This window comes from Dissoconium aciculare (assembly GCF_010015565.1).
Source record: "Dissoconium aciculare CBS 342.82 unplaced genomic scaffold K489scaffold_4, whole genome shotgun sequence".
Classification (NCBI taxonomy): domain Eukaryota; kingdom Fungi; phylum Ascomycota; class Dothideomycetes; order Mycosphaerellales; family Dissoconiaceae; genus Dissoconium; species Dissoconium aciculare.
Window position 1 is genome coordinate 998,080 of NW_022984954.1, and position 20,676 is coordinate 1,018,755.

The window sequence follows — 20,676 nt, forward strand, 5'->3', positions numbered from 1 at the left end:
CTGATGTTCAATGACGTCTCCGAATCCTTATATCCGAGCTCGGTCCAGAGGATAAACCGATCAGAATGGTGATGCAGTGGAAGATTCACAAATGCAAAGAAGAAACGAACTTCTAATCAAAGACACTCAAAGAGAAAGAAATCTCAATTGATGCTGTACAAACCGTATATAATTGTACGCCATTGAGACCTGCGCCACGACTCGCACATGCGATTATCCCGCCAAAAGGTTAATGAAATCGCATCTGACTGCACCCCAGCTTCGTATCGCCCCTCGTATCGGACTCGCGCACCAACGAGAAAGTGGCGGGCGACGCACACATGCATGCGTTTGCGCGAACGTTGCCCTTTTTTGCGGGGAAGAGCGAGTCGATGATGGGCGGAAGAGAGAGTCGAGCCGCACGAGTCGCCTCTTTTTCATCTGCATCTGACTTGAGGCTCGGAAGCAGCCGAATTTGCGGGGGAAATGCTTGTGATACAGAGGCACGACGAGAGGGTGGTGTGAGATATTTCAATCATGATGCTTACAGGATTTATCATTGGAAGATAGAGATCTCGTGATCGTCGGACAATCTCGCGGAGTGTTCGTACACAGGCGACTGTGAGGAGCGATATGTCTCCTCCATGTATACAGGCCATCTGACGATCTGACAGTTTGGTCGGAACATGTTCTCTGGGCAATTAAGAGCCGGGACACATTCACGTAGTCTGAGAGTTCTCACAAGTGTCACGGTAAATGATAGCGATAGAGATGCATACCATACTGTCGACTTAATAAAGTTGTGCGATGCAAAAGAGAAAAAGCAGCGGTTACCATGATCAATGAAACCTTCCAAGAAGGCTCAGTAAATAAAGAAAAGGCCAGCAACGGGGGTATGAAGAACAACAGCACAACAACAAAATCAACGAAAAATCGGGGGCAAAGAAAAGGCATGTGGGAAAGCATCAGACATCAGAGGAAGTCTCGCTGGGATGCGAGCACCAAGTGCGGAAGAACAAAACAAAGAAGCCAAACATCCACCCCGTTTCTGCCCGTTCATCAGGAAACTGTTCCCTCACATGCGCTTCCTCATGACTCTTGAGACTCTTGGCATCAGAAGCTGGTGCTACTCTCCTCCTCGCGCAGTCGTGACATGCTAGGCTTCTTGCCTGGGCTCATCATCTGTCCGGCCGCTAGCATACCACTCTCGCGGCGTTTGGCCTTGACATCGCGAGGCGTCATGAGGTGTTGGTTGCTTCCTCCGCCATTGCTGTAATCCGAGGAGGTGTAATCGCCACCACTCTGCTGCTGGCGCGAATCACCAGGATGCGATGAAGAGGATGAGGGACTAGTGGTGGATAGGTATGAGGATGGTGCGCGCAAAGCGTCGTTTAGGCTTCCGAAACCGCCTTCACCGTGAGGCGCCATTTGGTACGGCGCGTAGGTTTGTGGGTGTACGGGGACCATGCCCATGTTGTTCTCGGAAGCCGAAGCTGCGAGGTTGCCGGCAGATGTGTAGTGTGGGCCCCTGCTACTGTTGCCGCCGAAATGCATAGGCTGGAAGGTGGTCTGGTTGTAGGCGGGAGTGGGAAGGTCGGAGAACATTTGCTTGCGAGGAGAGCGAAGGTCCGTGGGGGTTGAATTTTGGGAGGCTTGCGCGGACTGGTGTGCAATGGGAGAAGATGCTTCATCATATGCCAGGCCGAAGATCCGGGACTTCTCCTCGACGAAGAGGGAAATCAATGGACCAGGGAGATTCAATGTTGGAGCGAAGACGACACCGACTAGTGAGAGGGCTTGGTTAGTATGTGTGTATGCAAAACTCGCGGCATTCCTCATCGTTATATGATGGGGTGAACCAGAAAGACTTACGATTGCGGACATTCATCCGGTTGACGGCGACATTGTCGACAATCAACAACATGAAGCCAGAAAGGGCTTCCACCAACGCACGATTAGCAGGTGGCAGTTTGTTGACCAAAATGTTGACAGCGACGACCTTGTCTTCATGTGCCAATTCCAAGGAGCGGAGAAATTCAAGATGCAGCTCGCGCGTCAAGATACTCGAGGGAAGCTCACGCAGGTATAGCTTGAGCAGACTCGCAACGGCGTGGATGTCGTAGTAGTTATCCTCGGCGAGAAGGTCGATATCACCTTCGGTGTTGAAGCGCTCTTTGAGAGATTTGATGATGGTGTTTGATCCAGAAAGTCGGAAGATGCCTTCCTCAGCCACGGCGTTCTGAGCAGTGAGATATTCAATGCAGCGATACACGACAGCGGGCAGATCTGTCACGACATCGGCAGGTTGAGCATACTCCACTGCAAGCGCCAACTCCACGCCAAATACAGCACGCACACCTGCCGTCGATGGTCGGTCAGAGGCCGGCAAGTCTGACGACGATCTGCCTTTGCTGCTGAAAGGCAACGTGAAGACACTGCGCTTCTTGTCCTTGAAACCGGGTGTTGGTGGCTGCTTATTGCCCCAATCGCCGGCATTCTGGATCACCTGGAGATTGCTTGGTTTAGAAATGGTGGGGTGAGTGCCGTTCGTATGTTCAAGTCGGTCGAAGCCAGGGGACGACGGCTCGGGAATTCGAGGACTCAAGGGAGGACCCATTGTAGGCGCATCACCAGCAGTGAGTTCGTTGTATTGCACGGCCCGCAAATCTGACGGCCGAGAGCCGCCATTGGATCGAAGGTCGTTCAAAGACTTCTGCAGGCGTGGGCTCCGAGGGCCCGTGATCTCCGATTTCAAGAGTTGTGCTTGCAGGGAGGGATGGGCCTCGTTGTCCTTGAAATCGACATACTGTAAAAGCGATTCAACCCAGGCATCTCGCTCCTCATCACTTTCAGCACATAGCACATGTCGAACCAAACTGTTTGAGTCCTTCTTCTTCGGCTCCAAGATGAGGAAGGCATGCCGATACTGATTCTCCTCATCCTCCGTCGACGATGCAGCAGTGGTCGATTGTTTGCCAATCTGTGCATTCTGAAGTTTGATTGAGCCGAGCTGAGCTCCACCAGGTCCTTCGAAGTACTTCAGGTTCGGCCCATCGAGTACGAAGAACCTGGCTTTCCAGCCACCAAAGTTCTTTCCACGCTTCGTAAGGTATCCGGAACGATTCTGTCTCAATTTCTGGACTGGAGCATTGGTCTGAGGCTCTGCTGGAGCTCCGAAATATTCGCTCGCTTCAGCTCCAAACGCATCGCTGGATAAAAATAAACAAACGATCTTGGCAGCGCGCTCCTCGTAGACGGATTCGAGCAAAATTCCAAGATATTGGTCGATTGCATGTCTGCGTGCATCGATCTTTGCAGGAGCATGACCGACAAACAATGCCCGATCGGGAAGACTTGCTTGAATCGTGCAGACCGCCTTGACTTGCTGATCCAAGGAGGCTAGACTCTGGTAGGTCTTCTCTGTGCGCCAGAGCTGTTTATTGGCAGATCGTTCGTACACGGCCACTGTGAAGACTGGGTTTTCCTCACCTGGCCTGGGAGCAATAAAACTCTGCCGGGAGGGCTTCATGCGCGGCGATGTTGTTTTGACATAGATTGAGGGCAGAGCGTTGGGCGGCAGTAGCAGGCCGGGATAAGCATCGGATACGAAGCCTGTGAAAATTTCGCCTGGCGACTGATCATTGGGAGCGCGAGCAAGGTCTGGGCTCGCATTGGGCGACATTTTGTTCTGCTCAGACACCGGAGCTGCAGCCTGCTGTGAGGGCGCCTGGATTTGCTGATGATACGCGGCAGCGCGATCTAGGTGTGGGTAGCTCATGGCACTGGGTGTTTGTGGTGGCAACGGAATGGCATGTCGGGGTGCACGTGGTGACAGAGGGAATGCCGCCATACCAGGCTTGGGTGACATTGGCATAGCGCCCAGACCATTGAACGCCCGCGGCATGGGCGAAAGGAGCGGTCGATCACCAGGACGAGGGCTCATTGGAAGTCCAGGACTCAAGATCGATGGCGCATTCAAGTTCCGTTGCATGTCGGAGACGACGCGATTGCGCACGATGTCGGCCGGATTTACCATGCTCTGAAATGCGGGTATCTTCGCCTTCGCGACACCTGTGGCCTGTACCTCAACAGGTGCCACAGGTACCGGCGGTTGCTCTACTGCAGGCTTGCTCTGACTTTGTTTGTTGTCCTTCTTCGATCGACTTCTGTGCTCCTCTTCTGCTTGGTAAGATTTCTCGCGCACGCGATCATCTTCTTCGCGAGTCTTCCTACGACCCCGCTCTTGATATTCGACACGCGCGCCGTCCGCATCTAGTTCGTAGTCGGAGTCTGATGCATCCACAATCTCCTGAGGCGCATCATTGGTAGGTCGTCGTTCCAGTTTGAGCGGCGCAGGCGGCGCTTTCCTCGTTTTGGGGCTAGACAGCACGGATTGCGGACTATTGGGCATAGGCGACAACGTGCCGGGCTCTTGTTCACTGTGACCTCCCCGGCCCGATTGATCGAGACTCTTCGAGGGTGCATACGTATTGTTGGCTGCCCTGATGTTCAGCGGCGCTGGCGAACTGACCGGCGCGTTCGCTGACGATCGTTCCAGCTCTGGCGAGGCCGCCAGAGCACTGACGTTTGCCGAATGTAGTACACCAGACCGGCCCAGTGGCTGATATGTTGTCGCATCCTGTGGGGTATCGGAGCGACCAACATTCGACGAATCCACCTCTGATATATCGCTCGACTTACGTAGACCTTTGCTGCTCTCACTCGGAGAGACCCGCTGGCCGTCCAACAGCGCGGGTGATTGACTGTCGTCACGATCCAGGAGTTCGTCAGTTTGTGCAGACTGGCCAGTCATGATTGAACTCATGGAGGTTCCATGGGCGAGTTGTTCCTTGAGTTTCCGCTTGTATCTCTCCTTCTCTTTCGTCATCTTCTCTAAATCCTTCCCGAGACCGAGCAGCATCGATCTCTGCTTCTCTACCAGTCGCCATAATTGCGCGTTATGTGAGGTGAGCTGCTGCTTCTCCGCGAGCACTTTTTGTAAGGCTGCCTCGGCGGATCCGGTCGACGCAATGAGAGCAGCGGCACTGGGTTGGCTGGCCGCATCCTGTGGGGCACGCAGAGCGCTATTCGGAGCCGGTCGCAACGCGGCAGAAGCGGCCGATATCGAAGAAATGTTCGAGTCGATCGAAGCCGTTCGTTGCGTCATATTGCTGTGGGCGATGTTGTTTGCGCGAGGATTCGCGATCGGGCTGGACATGTTGCTCGTCGGAGACACGTTCAAGGGATACCGCACGGTCGATCCCGGCGAGCTGGACGTGCTGTGAGTGGGTGATTGCAGGGATGGGTTCCTGGCGTTGGCCCTGCGCGACTCCGCTAAGGCTTGGCGCGATATGGCTGAGTGCAATTCATCGTTGTCCCTCGTGACTTTCTTGGTTGGGTCGGGTGCGCGCACACGAGTCGAGAGAGGTAGAGACCCAGGCGTAGGCGAAGATGGTGATGAGTTGGATGATGGCTGTTGATCTTCTTGCCGGACGAGGAAGGGATCGTGGAGAGCAGGGTGAAAATGCAGCGACTGATTGGGCACGCGAGGGTCCGGTATCACACCCACGACACCCTCTTCGATGCGTCGGCCTGGCGAGAAGGAAGAGACATGAGCGCCGGCGTCGTGCAGCGGTAGTGGCCGCGAGATTTGTATTGGCTTGACACTATTACTAGTGCCTCCTCCGCCTGACATGATTCTCTCTGCGCCCTCCCTTTGGACCTTCACTCTCCGGAGGGAGAAGCTTCAGTGTGCTCCACTAGTACTTTGAGAGACAAGTCACCAACTCTTTTTGATCAGGCATCGGCGCCTGGCCGAGCCTCTTTGCGACGCTGATTTGATGGGACAAGATGCCCCTTGGTGTGCTCGGAACCGGCCGCGCTTGGCCGCTTCATTAGCTGAGCGCTTAGCATGCGACTCCCATCAGTCACATCAATGAATATGTGACACCACGACCGTCGCTATTTTACAATATTGCTTGTGGCGGTATGAGGAAAGCTTGGCGAGAGAGTGATTTTGTACAGTATCGTATGCATGGGCGTAAGAGATAGCGGGTGATTTTGTCGCGCAGGCGAAAACGAACCGACCCAGCCGCCAGCGTTTCTGTCGAAGTCGAGTTCGATGAGTTCGATCAGCGGTATGAGATTGTAATAAGTCACAGTTGAGCAGCACAGTGTTGTCCTAACCGGGCGGTGTTGGTGGCATGCATGTGCGAGAGAGCACAAGTGCTATCCATATGGATAGATCCATTTTTTGACCTGCATCTGCTTGTTTCAAAGTCACTTCCTGCCGTCCCCGAGAAGCGTAGGTAAGCAGCAGTCGCCAATCAGCTGACCGCACAGCGCTTCGGTGGAGCATAGTGACGATAAATGTGCAGGACTTGCAGAATGCACCACGGCACGAAGCATCCTAGACGCCCTCTTCCTGCAGGCATGTCGCTCCCTGGATTCCAGTGCAGTGATTTCTAATCTCTCATTTCGCATCCAAATGCAATACACCTGCAGGCAATGAGCCACCAACACAGACTATAATCACGAGAATGGAAAATTGGAAAGATCTGTCCGATGCTTCTGGAATCGCATGCTCGCATGGATATTGTGGACATAACTGCAAGAGCACGTACACATTGTGACGAAGACCTCAATAGGTGCCCACAATGCTTCTTCAGAGTATGACCTTGCATTGCCGCGTCCATCTACCACCACAACCCAGAGCCTGTGAATTACCTGTAGCATCTATCTCCATACAAACACATTCTCCCAAAGATGGCCAGGGATCGAGAAGAGGGTGCAGCTCTGTCAGAGTGTTTAAAATGGAAGACACCCAACTCTCGCAACGTGAGGAGTCGGACGAGTCGGACGGTCTTTACCGCGCACGGCCTCCCCACGCGATATCGCGCATCGGCGAAACCATTCAATAGCGCCCCGTGCTGCACTATTGTTGTCAAGCTATGACCGTTTTCATATTGGAGTAGAGTTGAGCGGCCAGTCAACGCTTCCCGGACAGTCGGTTATTTGTCCATTCGTTCAGTATGACAATCATCATTCCGGATGTCGCAAATACTGTGAGAAGGACATCATTCTCTCCTTTCGCCATAGCTCGCACAGTTTCAAAGCACCCGCCGCTCCTTTCACCTGAGCACCTGCATGTAAGACGAAGCGCGCATGAACTTTATGCCCCGTTGTCCCTGATACGGTACTTTGGTAAAGTGTAGCCCTCTGCATGCGGCTTGAAGCGGGTTTCGATACTTGATTGTACATACCGAGCTCTCCTGAAAGGCACATTTAGGGAAAATCTCACAAGCCGGTCTTTGAGGAATCGTCTAACCTATGATTACCATTTGCTTGTCAAAAAGCAGATCGCCGATGGGTTATTGCACCGTGGTGCTCTACATCTGGCGCAAGGTGGGAAGCACATGTCCGTCGGGCTAGTCCTCGGGCGGTCACCTAGAGTTTCTGCGCGGATTGGGCTCGACAGCGCCGAGATGATATGCTGAATATTTAGGACAACAGTTCGGGCGGTAAAGTATTTGCTACGGAAACGAAGGATCTAGAAAGGGCTTTCCGTTGATGATGACAATTATGCAGACTGATCGATGAATGGATGAAAAACATTGGCCGAACAGTATGGCAAGGTCTGGACCCTTACGCAATTTTGGATGAAGAGTTATGGTGGAGCACCAACATTGGCTCTAATAACTGGCGAATTTTCGAAAATTTGACAAGGAGTCAAGTCGCGTGGTGGCGTCCACTTTATGCTTGGTAGTATCCGAACCTCCCGGTACCATCTCCGTGTGTGTTCTGTGATGAATCAGTGTTGCCGTGATGATTTCGAATTAGGGTTCCTCCATCTCCGAGTGTCTGCACGTGCTCGCCTGTGAGTCTCTCCCTCTCGCTCCCCACGCGGTGCGTGCTCAGTGCTAGGGTTATAGTTTGCTGCGGGTACCTGACGCTAGGCGATCGTGCGGTAGCATTAGCTCAATCGGGTCGACTAACGAGATGCATCATTTTAGTGACATGCAGGACACCGATTCATCATCTCACAGCCCGACGGCATGCGTGGTTTCATACACGTTCAAACGTACACGACGAGATGTGCTCCATCTGTATATACCTGTATCGTATGTGTTTCACACATGTTCCTGTGTCTCTGCCGAGACTGTGTCGCTCTGATTTGATCATTGTGTGTACTTGTACACCGGTAGAGCATTCATACCACACAAAGTACCTGGGTAGGCGCATACGATCTGTATCGGCTAACCTGTACGACGCCGAAGTAAGTATGACATGGCTTTCGCATCTGTTGTGTCTATACCTGATTTTATGTCTGCCGATGAGAGTGTGTCGTTATGAGCTTGACGAAATGTGTCTTATGCTCAGCGTTATCTGCGTAGTAATGTTGACTCGAGCATTTGACATTCAGGCACCTGGTGAAAGTTCAACTGCTGTGGCCTCGTGCTGCATCATCTGATTATCGTAGGGCATAGTCTACATTGGTGTTTGATCAATGCTCATAATCACGATCAATATGCTCTACCAAGAAGTCCTACGGTAGCCTAGAACTGTCTTCGAAGAACGTATTCCTGTGCAAAATGCTTATCAACGAGATGTGCAAGTCTATGCTATTCAGTATCAGCCTCGCATCACAGAATCGATGTATCGAGATGACCTTCGTAATTGGATATCGCGATGAAGTCCAATGTCTCCATATTCATGAACAACTTGCTTGTTCCCACCTTGTTGTGACCTCGGAATCGTCTCGTCGGGGCCATGACGTACTTTTCTGCTCCACAATTATTCTAAATCGCATCCACAAAGGCCACATGCCGAGTGGAACTCATTTCGGAGAAATAGCCAAGCCATGGGCTACCGTAGTCTGGATTGTGCCATCACCTGGCAAGCTTCGCGGATTGAGAGGAACAGCAGTTGCGTGTCCGAGACATACGCAGAGCGAATGGCCTTCCGTTGGCTACGGTGCAGGGTCTTGCAAATCCGAACGGCACTGTTCAGCCGAGGTCATCATGGCATGCTGGAGATCGAATTCATTTTTGGCAATCGCAGTGGACATCGACGCTGGAGGCCGTGTGCGGAGACCACAGCGCCAATGGGACGCGCGAAAGTGCAGTCATGGTGCGAGCAATTCGGAAATTCGAAAATGGAAGTGAGGTGCGCAAGGTCCAGAGTTTCGATGGGTAGAACTCTAGATTTATGCGCGCGATCTATGTGCTATTCCGGGGAGGTCACGGCGATCGCGAGGCATTTCCAGAGAAGACTCGTGATCAGTGCAAACTTTCACCGAAATCGTTTCTCAGACTGAGCCGGAAGTTCGTTGCTAGCGTCAATGGTGGCGGACGGTTTTACTGTCACTATGCAGCCGTCGAAGTAACGGTAGAGGCAGGGGAGTAAAGCTGACAAGGCAGGTACTCCATGTGATCCTAAGATGAGGCTCTAATCGCAGCGCATGGCTGCTCGAGAGCAATGAAGGTCATCTTTGGATACCGAAAATGTGACCAACTGTGCCTAAATCGGAAGTGATCATCGTTATCTGGCGCGCTTCAATGCGACGATGATCCCGAGCAATCAACCTCTCACGGAAAATGCACATCAGAAATGTCGGCAGATGGGACCCTGCATGTGTCTTGCCCTGTCGGACCCCATCTGTACAGATGCGGGCGTTGGCAGTACCGTAAAAATTCCGGACGTCGAATTGCCCAGAATCAGGTCTCGTAGTGTCCGTAAAAGGAGACTCCCGGAGTTGATGTGGTACAAATGCTCCGAGATTGTCATTGCTGAGCGTAGTAAATATGATATTGGGTAACGGCTTCACCATGGTCCATGGGAATTGACCAAGGTAGCGTTCCCATCCAGCACGATTGTCGATATTCTACCCATTTCGACCATTCTGGCCAGACAGATCCGTCGGTAGAGATATATGAAGCGCCGGAATTCCAATGCCATCTGGGCGTGCTGCAGGGTCCTGCAACGACAGGCAACGAGAAACCATGGCTTTCAGGGTCAACGCGCGCAGCGAAGACCTCGCCCTGGTCCGCAGCGAAGATTCGATGCCGGATACTGATCATGCCATCCAAGTGCCACGGATATCATCTGGAATCGTCGTGGACCGGTAAGCGCAACTGACGACCATGGCCCGGATCTGCCACGCTTCCATTCCGCCAATGGGCTCGGGGCATGGACGCTTCGGAACCGGCCAATCAATCCGCGGGAGCAGTACTAGGACTATTCAGCAACGGGATCGTTCAATAGAGGTTTGAGTGGTTGACCTGTCTTGACATTATCCTAACATAAGTGAACATCGTAATGCTTCTGTGCTAGTCCTGAATGCAGGCTTATTTTCATAATTTGCACTGAGTATGGCAAACGCTCTGTTCGGCAATCAGTGCATGACACTCTAGTCTTCCGTATCAAAATCGATATTTCATTTTCGTCTGGAGCCCAATCTCACTTTGTTGAATCACACCGGTACGACCGAACTCTCTATGCCTAGGTAGGTTTCTTGTTGTTTTTGATGCGACGGCAATATCCGTTACGCCGCGGAACATCCCGTGCCCGTTGTTCAGGACCGCACGTTGTAGCTCGCCCAGCGATCGACACGCCCTTTGGCAAAGGAAACTGCGATCGCTGCATTCTCATGGGCTTTGATGTGGTTGTTCTTGCGAATAATGCTGGACACGCATTACTCTATCTTTTTGAGATCAAGGAACAATTCGATGACACAGATCAATCTAGAATCCTGAGCTCGCCATGAATTTGAAGGCATCTCGAAGGCGCGTGAGGTCGCCAGTCGCCAGAATTTAGTGTATTATCGTGCCCGCAAAATATTTTGTGCAATTGAAGTGGGACAGTGTGATAATACCGTGAGCATCCTGTGAGACACGCTTTGGCCGCGAAGTCATCGGAGATGCCTCGCCGGGTCCAAGATATTCTGAGCAACTTTATTGTTTGGCAATTCGCACTGGACGACGTCTGCCACGGCCTGTAGTCAAGCTCAAAGTCGCAACGCGCGACTCTTACACTGTTGACAATAGACAAAATCATACCACTATGAATACTACAGTCACGGTGCTCCGTACAGCCATCGGATTCGACTACGGAGTGTCCAAGCAATATGAACTCGCATAAAAGCGAGATCGGAGAGCATAAAGATCTCACACATTTAATCAATCTATCGAGGTTTTGGGAAAAATACCGATGCCGAGTCAAGCTTTCCGCAGAGCGTGTGTGTCGGAGCATGATAGGCTGCCGGCATCTCAGATCGGCGATGCGAGGCACGATGGTGGTTCAATGATTGTGGTCGGGAGAAAGGCGTTGCAGCGTGTGGGTGGATGACCAGGAAAGCTCCGACGAGATTCCCGGCTTCAAATCTCAGAAGCATTGGCTGAATTCGAAGCTTGCAGCTCACCTTGCCGCCTGGGTTAGCATCGGGCTGAGGTCCGTCCACTGGTTGAGAGTGCAGGACCAACAAATGCTTGCATGTCTCGCCGTCTCTCCCACGAGATTATCAAAGGATATCGCTTCAGGATGCACATTTTGTCTTCCCACATGTAGCACGCTATTGTCCACACTTGCTGCAGGGTATCTCCTCCCGAGCCGGTAGACAACTTAACTCGGAACTTTTGGTCGAGCAGGTGCTGCGTTCAAAGTGTGTGACTCGGGAACCAAGTAGATTCCACCCTGTCTCTCCATTGTGGCCGCCGCCTAGGATTCGCGTCCTCCCAATTTGCGAACATGATCAGCCGTCTTGAGAAGATTAGCATCCCAAGACAAGGTTGATACTACAACCGGGCGGTCGCGCGGAGGATCCGACTCCTTCAACCACATATGCATCATACAGTGCCTCGCTGTCACGATCGCTGCGAGAAAAAATATATTTGCAGACATCGCCCTTGAATCGACGATCGAAGCATCCCAGCAACCATTAGCTTTTTTTTCCTGCACATCGACAAGCACCCTCTTACTCAATCAGCCAAGCGGCAGTCCTCAGCAGTTTGGCGTTTGCTTCACCCTACTCTACTACTCCGTCATTTTCCCGTACTTAGCAGGGATCTGCAGGCACACGCACACAACAAGTCTTGCCTTCGACATTATCCCATCGGAGGGAGAGCGCCGAGACCCACAACAGCATTTGCCTGATTGAGTCAACAGCCCATATGGCGTCCGTGCTCAGGCAGAAGCAGTCAGCTGCAGGCCACCTAAACCAGGCTGAATACTCCACATATCCTTCATCGTTGTCTTCATACCTCAACCGCCCTCTACCCCCCCTGCCCACCAACATCTCATCACACATTAACCACATTGATGCATCATCAAGATGGTCTCACTCCAGCTCCAACAACACTGTCTCATCGAGCTCGGCATTTCTCTTCACTACCAACGATGAAGGTTATGATGTGGCTGAATTTCACCGTAGCGCAGCCCTCATGCTCGCGGGCCATGGTTCCATGCCACGTGCTGACCACGCGGCGGTGATATCAGCAGACCGCCTACACCCGTGCCACGCATCTCGCGAGGTTGAATCCGAGTCCGAGTCCGTTTCCGGTCAGGTCAGGTCCTTTCCTTGCTCACGTGGAAAGTCGTGCTCCACACGATTCTGTCTACGACGCCATAGCGAGACATGCGTCGAAGCCGACCAGGGTCTTGATCTCTCAAGCGACGTGATATACACTCCTTCAGTCCAGCTCGAATGCAATAATTCCCTTGCCTCTGGCGACGACGCCGTTCTGTCCATTCTAGACGGCACAACTGTCTCGCGGCAGTTCTGGATTCATCATGGCGATCACACTTGGCACCATCCTGCGAGTAGCCCGCGAGATTCTGGTCCCCACACCAGCAATGCTATAATGGACACTGTGAGCAATGCCATGAGCTGCGTCACGCGGCCTGGCTTCCAACCATCCTTCATCCAGTGCGAGCTGTGCGGCGACTGTTTCAACTCTCACAGTGAGGAGGATTTTGCCAACCACATTGGACAACATTCGCTTGATTTTGCCGAAAAGCGTCATGAGTGTGACGAGTGTAAGATATTCTTCGCCAGCAAAAGGGATCTACGGCGACATTTGCAATCTGCGCTTCTCACCCAGCATTGCGGCTTGAATTTTGTTCACACCAATGATAAAGGAGACGATGAGTCCTGCTGTACTGGTCATCACCCACCAACATACTTCAAGGCATGCTTGCCCAGCGATCACGAGTTGATGGCGGGTCATCTTTGGGCGTGGGAGTCGTCCCAACTAGAAGCACATCGACGCATTGTTGCTGAGGTACTGACAGCGAAGCTGCATTATCAGAAGCGATCTGCGCCGCCTACCCTCAATGTCATCTCGACGTCACCTCCTTCACCAACATGTTCCTTGGCGTCATCTACTTCAGAATACTCGGTCGAATCATTTACACCATCGAGACTTTCTTCGCTATCCGTATCAGCATCGCTGACATCTACATCAATTCCTCCACTTCAATTTTCCTCTAAAAGCAAGCGTGCAGCCATCATTCCGCACAGAGTGTCCATCATCCAAGATGAGTCTCGTCCTGAAGAGCTTCGCCGGCCATCATCTGCACTCTCATTTGCTCCATCGCCTCAACTATCTGCGCTTTGCGTTTCTACTTCGACAGATGATTCCTTCCGCAACAGTCTAGAACGAGACAGCACACGATGCGACTCGTTACTCGTCGACGACTTTCTTTACAAACAAATACTTCTCGACATTTACGCTGGAAACCGCACACACATCACCGATGATGATGCGAATGACGACTTTATCCCAACGCCCGCAATGACTTACTACACCAACGAAGTGGACGCTCGTCCTGATTCAGGAGTTCTTCCGAATGATTCTATGTCCTACTATGCCATTTCATCACAATTCTTCGCCGTTGACACACATTCAACATTCTTGTCGCGACCGTCGACTTCTTCTTCCAACCCAATCTCTTCCGTTGCACACAACATCAAGAAGGAAATTTTTCCTCAGCAGAGCAGTCTGCGTAACCTGGCTCGATTTTATCGCCGCAAGACAAAACACAGGCTCGCACCCGCAGATTCACTGTTCGACTCCGCCTCTGCATCAAGTTCTTCTTCACTCTCGAGCAGCCTCATCGAGGACGAAAAGCCCTTTTCAGGTGAAGAGAGGATATTTCAGGACCGAGAGAATACGGTTCGTGGGAATGGCATGCAATCCGCATCCCATGCCGTCCTCGGTGCGGCATGAGCCTGCTCGCACAATTTTCCCTTCCGTTCCATTATCATTTCAATTCTTTTTCTGCCCTTGCCGGCTGCACCTTTGCTTTTTATGCCATTTAATATACAACAAATTCGGGCAATGCCCTTGACGGGCCCTACGAAAATCTCTCACTCTCTTTCTTTCATCTGCGCAGATCGGCGCACTGTACTCCACTTTCTGGACCTTTCCTTTACTGCCAATACACTTTCCAAGCCACAAGGCTGTTCTTCTTATCATGTATATATATAATCCTTTCATGGAATGAACAAAAGTTTTTCACCCCAACCAACACTCGGCTGTATCGCTCGTCGCCGCTGCATCGTGAGAAAAGTGTTCCGATTAGGAGCGTGTGATCTCCTCATCTCCACGGGCCACATACCGTATCATGCCGGGCTCGATTCTGGTACCGAGTTTCAAGCCATCCATGGATTGCTTAGACGTCTCTGAAAACATCGTCCCGACGGGCCGATGTTCACCGCGCATCATTAGCTACCGACTTTCTCGTAGTCTTCGGCCCAGGGAAGCAAAGGCGAAATAGGGATCTTCCATGTAAAACATGGGATTCACAGACCCAATTCTACTTTGTATCCATAATCGGAGGGCCTGAGATTACAACAAACACGTACATCGTTTCAGTTGGAAGTAAATATAGCAATATATTCGACTAAGAGGGGAAAGTGGGTAACCGAAGAATGAAGCGAAGAATTCGGGCCGACAAAAAGAGAATTGATTTGAAACCAGTGACATTTGCACATATTCTTGCGGTCCGAAATGCCCCCATACCCGTTGCAACAACGACCAGAAAAAAATTCCCTCGCCGATGGTTGAGAAACACCACCCGCATTAAAGACTGGTCGTCACCTCATTACTCCCCGACAAAGGACAGTCACCCTCCTCCCACGCCAACACGGAACAGAAAAGATCAAATGCAAAGATGCTCGCTTCACCTAACACCAAATCTCGCACTCAAGCCCGAAAACGCATCAGGACTATGCCGGCCCGCTCCCGCGAAGCCTCCACCGCTCTGGAAATCCCGACTCTCGGCGCTGACATGGCGAGTCGTGGAGACGGGCATGCTAGCGCTTCGTTGTTGAGATGCGAGTGGCTGTGGTTGATATTGGGCAGATGCGGAGTTTGCAATGGAGTCCTCGGGAAGTGATTGGAGGAAGGGGCGAGGGGCTTGCTGTTGTTGCGAGTAGAGGGCGAGGATTGAGGACTTGTCGTGGCGGGGTTGTTGGGTCGGTTGGTATTGGTATTGCGGTTGGGAGGGGAATTGCTGTTGAGGTTGGTACTGTGGTTGCGCTTGTTGTGGTTGCTGCTGTGAGAAATGGTTGACGAATTGTGGTTGTTGTTGTTGCTGCTGCTGTTGCTGCTGTTGCTGCTGTTGCTGCTCCTGCTGGTAGTATTGAGACTGCTGTGTGGCTTGTTGCATCTGTAATTGCTGCTGCTGCTGCTGACTCGGCGAAGGCGTTGCAAAGAGATCCGCCTGCGGACCGTATATTGAGGTCGGAGATGCGTAGACAGAAGTTGTCGGCGGCTGCTGCGGCTGCTGCCAAGCTGTCCCGAAAGGATTGCTCGATGTGTTTTGCTGTGATAGTGGCTGCTGCTGCTGCTGCTGTTGTTGCTGTTGCAGCTGTGGTTGCGATGATGCCCAAGGGTTTCCAACATTCGTAGTCCATGGGTTAGGCAATTGTTGCTGGGTCTGCTGCTGCGGCTGTTGGTATTGTTGTTGGGGAGCATGTTGTAATGATTGTGGCTGATATGGCTGCTGTTGATACATGGTCTGCTGCTGTGGCTGCTGTGATACATTCATTGTTTGTGCTAAAAATGGATTATGCGTATTACTGGGGTTAGATGCTGGGAGCCCAGCTCCCCCTTGATCTTGAAACTGATATTGATAGTTAATTTGATTTTGTTGAACTGCCCCAGTCTGCTGCCAAGGGTTTGTCGATACTTGTTGCTGTGGAGCCATCTGCTGGAAATCTTGCTGCACGGGAGCCGCAGAAACTGACATCTGTCCAAAGCTCTGCTCGAGAGAATACTGCGCCGCCGGTGCGCTTTGCTCCACAGGTGTTGATTGCTGGTTCGCCAAGAAAGGATTCCAAGACATGCTAGGAGGAACAGATTGTGCACGAGGAATCTCGGGCACTGCCGGCGAGAACGTCGTCGCCGAGATGGGCTGGGTCGAGGCAGGCGAAGCAGTTTCCCGAATTTCCCATGGATTTGATGCGGGTCGCACTGGAGTCGCCGGAGACACGTCCGCCGCAAATGCAGATGCTGGTGTCAGACGGGAAGCCGCTGCAACAGCCGGAGTGATGTTCCTCGAGGTCATAGTCCGATTGGCACCACTCCTGTGGCCCTCGCCTAGTCGTATGAGCGACTCAACCGTTTTGTCTAGGTTTCCGTTCATGCTCTTGAGGATGTCCGTGTTCTTAACAGGATCGTCGAAGCCCATATCGCGGAGTTGGCCGAGTTTCGAATTGAAATTGTTATCAATGGTACTGATCTTCATGCCGAACATCTGACTTGGCTTGTTACTTTTGGCGACTGGATGGAGGTGCGGAGTGGTCGAGCGTCGATCCTCGGGTTCTCCGTCATCGATGCCGGATCGCGAAGGGGAGATGGGAGGCGTTGCGCGGTCCATGCGCGGTCGAGGCATTGTCGAGCTCGAACTCCGTAGGCTGAAACCGAAGCGCTTTGGCTTAGGTGGTAAGGTGCCGACAGCGTCCTCTGAATATGAACCACCCGTTGCAGTACTTCCTGTGTTCTGCCGGGTGGCAGGTGCGCTCCTCACGCCGCCCGCCAGTGTCCGAAGCTCATATTTCTGTCGAATGTGCTTCTCTAATGCCGCGTCGACCTCGTCCACATCAGTTGGAATATCCGGGCGTGTACTCTTCGGGTTGTACTTGGTATTGCTGGCCAGATTGCCAACGGTTTTCATGTGATCAACCTGTTCAGTAGTCCAACTATCCAAAGACAGAGATTTCACTTTCGAAATATGAGTTCCCAGCTTTCGGTGGAGACCTGCACAGCGCATGCATAGGAATATTCCCAAATTCCAGCTAGCCCAGCCTGGGTTTTTGGCACCGCAGTCTGCACAGCGATCGTTGCCGGGCGTGGTGCGTATAAGATCTTCCAATGTGCGCTCGTTACGCGCCTGCTGGCGCTTGGTGACGTTACTTGCCATAATGAAGAGATCGCTCGTTGGCGAGGCCGTTGAATGGCTACCGAGAAGTATGCAAGAGAAAAGTTCAGCGGTGGTCGCGTGTCGCGCTCATGTGGGTGGTGGACGGAGAATTTGGCCGTGTCGAGGGGTCCCTTCAATGGACGAGACGAAGCAGGACGTTATTCCGACGATTTGCACGATCCATGGGGCGAAAGCGAATGTCTGCAGGTCAAGGAACGTCCGAATTGTATCTGGTTGGGCGGCAAATCTTCGACGCGCGTGTGAGGAAGGATGGAGGCGAGAGAGCGTGTAGTGTATGTAGCAACCTTAGCCCTGGAGGAGCATGGCGGATTTGTTATTTGCGTCGTCGTCATTTGTCCGCGCGCTTCCCAGAAATCGCAAATTGGACGTGCCGCCCAACTTGAACGTGTGATGGCCTTAGGTAAGCAGCCCCTTATATGAGTTTACTAGGTACTGTAGGTGGGCGGACAATCTAAAGACGACATGTAAATTACAGGTTGGGCGTCGACGTTTCCACGCAACAACAACACTACGTCCGGTATGATAATAACACGACTGGTTGTTTTGCACGTGCAGCATTACTTCTGTAGGTACCGTGCATATACGCCATGACTGCATCTGCCACAATGATTAATCAACACTGTGATGAGGTGTGGTGACACCAGGTGAGCAATAACGTCACGGCGACGCCTGTCACGACCACGACCTACGTGCCTGATCCCTGAACATGATTTGCTGTCATGTCCAAGATAGACATGGCCTCGTGGCTTTTATCTGAGGCTCCGGAGACAATACTGTAATGCCTCTGCTAGGACCGGCATATCAAAAAGCAAGTAATGCCCATATCAAACGAAAAGATAGCAGACCGATCCTGCGGTCGCCCAGACGGTATCGGGATGAAACGTCGGCACTCGAGCAAGAGATTTGTCGCAGAAGGTACTATGGACCGGTCAGAGCGCATATACAATGTGACTCCACAGTGCACGACCAGGACCACCATCACGAGAACGTACTTCTCATGCCGAGGCCTCCAACTCAGCACACATGCCTGCATACCACGTCATACGTCGAGCAAGATACGTATTCAAGCCACACGGACTACGTACCGCGTCACATACATGGAGTGATTGCTTGCAGAGGTACCATGTCGAGTTGAAGGGGTACGTATTCATCTATTGCTTCTGTGTAACCTTTCAGGGATTCATGAAGTACCGTCTATATCAGCCTGTTGCAAGGGATGAAGTCTCGTCCTTCGCTGTGCAGCGTCAATCACCGTCCAGTCAACGTCGACAGCAACTGCCTAGTAAGCGCCGCCATGTTTGTTGTCGTCGAGCATGACGAGCCATATACCGCCCCTCATGGCACCTGCCTCCGTCCACTTCCTGTTCTCGAGTTCACTGCATGTGTCCCTTCTCGGAGTCTCATATCCGATATCTGTGAAAGACCAAGATGTTTCAAACATGGCTGCCCTCTCGCGCCGAGTTCCACTCCCAGCTCGAACGGGATGACCCGGAGCAGTGTCCGATATGTATGGAGGATCTCAAGAACACCTTCCACACCCCCTGCGGCCACGTCCTCTGTCGAGACTGTGCTCGTGAGTGGTTTAAGCAATCCCATTCTTGTCCGACATGCCGTCAATCGGTCTACGGCAGCACCGAGGGATCCGAGACGAGCCTGCCTCCACCACCAGGCTATCGCCGCATGAGACGTCGGGGGCTTGACCCGAGTGCGGATGAAGCCCTGAGAGCGCGTACGAATGGAGTCTTGATCGCAAGGGATCATCAAATCGCCCAAGAGCTGCTCCGCCAGGAATTGCAGATCGATGAAGTCCTGCCGCGTTTGATTGAATATGCTGAGGATCAGGAGAGACTTCAGTATCTGGAATATATGAGGCGTCACGGTCGACGAAATGTCAGTCCCAGTCAAGGTGAGAACGGAACCCTATCGCCACTCGCAGACCTTGTCAGCCGCAGAGATCGATTCTTGCCAGCGTCCAGCCAACCACATCTCCACCAATGGCTAGCGGACCAACCTCCAGCAGAAGCACAAGAGCCCGTGCCCGATAGTTACCGACCAGTGTCATTCCTAGAACGACGACGACGGCAAGAGATCAGCGAAACATTACCAGGAGGCAGTCGGGCTTCGGGCATGAGTCCCACAGGAGGCAGTACAAGGCCACTCAGCCGAAGGGAGACATTTCCCGACCATCGCCGAGGACGTCAAACCGCCCACGACGACAACGACGACATCCGCCCACGAGACCGACGGCCCACGCAACACCATCCCGAGGAACTAAATCTCCCAGCACGACCGACACGCACCCCATCCGGCCGCCGACCCACCAACACCCAGCAAACCCCCTCCGCCGCCCTCCGGCGCTCCCGAGACCAACGTTCCAGTTCCGGAGGAGACATCCATATGTCGCTCCTCAGCGACGACGACGAATTTCCCTCCCGGCTGGCCTTCGGCGGGATGGAACCCTCCACCCTCCAAATCCTCTCCCCGGACCGTCGCCGACGGTCCTCCACCAACACCGGAAGAACGTCGTCCCCGCTGTCGACGTTCAGACCTCGCGTGGCATTCACCCATCAACATCTCCACAACCATCAGCACCAGCACCACCAGCGTGATCGAGGAGGCGGAGGCGGAGGCGGGAGTAGGTCATCCGGGCCGATCAACCCTCTCACCACTTCTGCTTCGGCGGCGGCGGCGCAGTCGAGGGATTATCACCGTCTTGGGCAAGGCGGTGGAGGACTCGCGTTGTCACGGAGTCGGGACGGGGCGGCGGGGGCGGGGGCAGGGGGAGGAGATCACCGTCGACGATGCAGCATCGCGGCAGTCGGCGGATGGACTATTTCTTCGGGCCGCCGAGATGAGATGGGACGGAATGGAATGGAACGGAGTGCCTTGTCGAATCGAAGGAGGGGAGAGTTTTGTGGGCGAGGGAAGAAGTTTCGTGAGAACGGTATGTTGAGAAGCTATTGGCCTTGGTCAGGAGGTCGTCCGCCTCATTGGGCTCGGTAAGGTGGACTGGATTGAAGGGAGGAGCCGATGTCCTTTTCCGTTGTCAGAGATGAGTGTGGATGGTTCGAGGTGGCGCTGTGCGCCTGGACAAGTAGTCTAAGCCCTGGAGTGAATGGAAAGACGAACAACTCAGCAGGAAAAAGGCAAACAGCGGGCGAAGAATGTCGATGGGTGAGAAGGATTTATGTTTTGAATAACGTAATCTATCACCGAGCGGGCCAAATCACCGAACGGGCCATTTTGTCTTGG

At 52.7% G+C, this 20,676-nt stretch overlaps 5 protein-coding genes across 5 annotated transcripts; 3 read left to right on the top strand and 2 right to left on the bottom strand.

Moving 5' to 3' along the window:
* Positions 1-736: 736 nt before the first annotated feature.
* On the bottom strand, positions 737-5,710 carry K489DRAFT_378729 (RhoGAP-domain-containing protein). Its single transcript, XM_033604468.1, has 2 exons — positions 1,852-5,710; positions 737-1,763 (listed from the first exon to the last, which is right to left on the bottom strand). The coding sequence occupies exons 1-2, from the start codon at positions 5,672-5,674 to the stop codon at positions 1,093-1,095; spliced, it is 4,494 nt and encodes a 1,497-aa protein (XP_033461350.1). The 5' UTR covers positions 5,675-5,710; the 3' UTR covers positions 737-1,092.
* Positions 5,711-8,430: 2,720 nt separating this feature from the next.
* K489DRAFT_179686 (uncharacterized protein) lies at positions 8,431-9,303 on the top strand. The gene has a single exon (XM_033599451.1). The coding sequence runs from the start codon at positions 8,571-8,573 to the stop codon at positions 9,141-9,143; it is 573 nt and encodes a 190-aa protein (XP_033461351.1). The 5' UTR covers positions 8,431-8,570; the 3' UTR covers positions 9,144-9,303.
* A 2,843-nt stretch (positions 9,304-12,146) lies between these two features.
* Positions 12,147-14,204, top strand: K489DRAFT_408708 (uncharacterized protein; the record flags this gene model as incomplete). Its single annotated transcript, XM_033607512.1, has 1 exon — positions 12,147-14,204. One exon carries the CDS (start codon positions 12,147-12,149, stop codon positions 14,202-14,204), a length of 2,058 nt encoding a protein of 685 aa, XP_033461352.1.
* A 647-nt stretch (positions 14,205-14,851) lies between these two features.
* K489DRAFT_354180 (ArfGap-domain-containing protein) lies at positions 14,852-17,418 on the bottom strand. Its single transcript, XM_033602493.1, has 2 exons — positions 16,138-17,418; positions 14,852-15,981 (listed from the first exon to the last, which is right to left on the bottom strand). The coding sequence occupies exons 1-2, from the start codon at positions 17,401-17,403 to the stop codon at positions 15,160-15,162; spliced, it is 2,088 nt and encodes a 695-aa protein (XP_033461353.1). The 5' UTR covers positions 17,404-17,418; the 3' UTR covers positions 14,852-15,159.
* Positions 17,419-18,544: 1,126 nt separating this feature from the next.
* K489DRAFT_400198 (uncharacterized protein) lies at positions 18,545-20,544 on the top strand. Its single transcript, XM_033606985.1, has one exon. It carries the CDS (start codon positions 18,853-18,855, stop codon positions 20,425-20,427), a length of 1,575 nt encoding a protein of 524 aa, XP_033461354.1. The 5' UTR covers positions 18,545-18,852; the 3' UTR covers positions 20,428-20,544.
* The last annotated feature ends 132 nt before the right edge of the window (positions 20,545-20,676 follow it).

What these genes read in the sequence shown, in the direction of transcription:
- K489DRAFT_179686 (XM_033599451.1), top strand. Translation starts at nt 8,571, where the DNA reads ATGCTTATCAACGAGATGTGCAAGTCTATGCTATTCAGTATCAGCCTC.
- K489DRAFT_354180 (XM_033602493.1), bottom strand. Translation starts at nt 17,403, where the DNA reads ATGGCAAGTAACGTCACCAAGCGCCAGCAGGCGCGTAACGAGCGCACA. An exon ending in CTTGGCAGCAGACTGGGGCA is followed by an intron (nt 15,982 to 16,137) that starts GTTCAACAAAAT and finishes TATCAACAGCAG; the next exon opens with CCATATCAGCCACAATCATT.
- K489DRAFT_400198 (XM_033606985.1), top strand. Translation starts at nt 18,853, where the DNA reads ATGTTTCAAACATGGCTGCCCTCTCGCGCCGAGTTCCACTCCCAGCTC.
- K489DRAFT_378729 (XM_033604468.1), bottom strand. Translation starts at nt 5,674, where the DNA reads ATGTCAGGCGGAGGAGGCACTAGTAATAGTGTCAAGCCAATACAAATC. An exon ending in CCGGATGAATGTCCGCAATC is followed by an intron (nt 1,764 to 1,851) that starts GTAAGTCTTTCT and finishes CCCTCTCACTAG; the next exon opens with TCGGTGTCGTCTTCGCTCCA.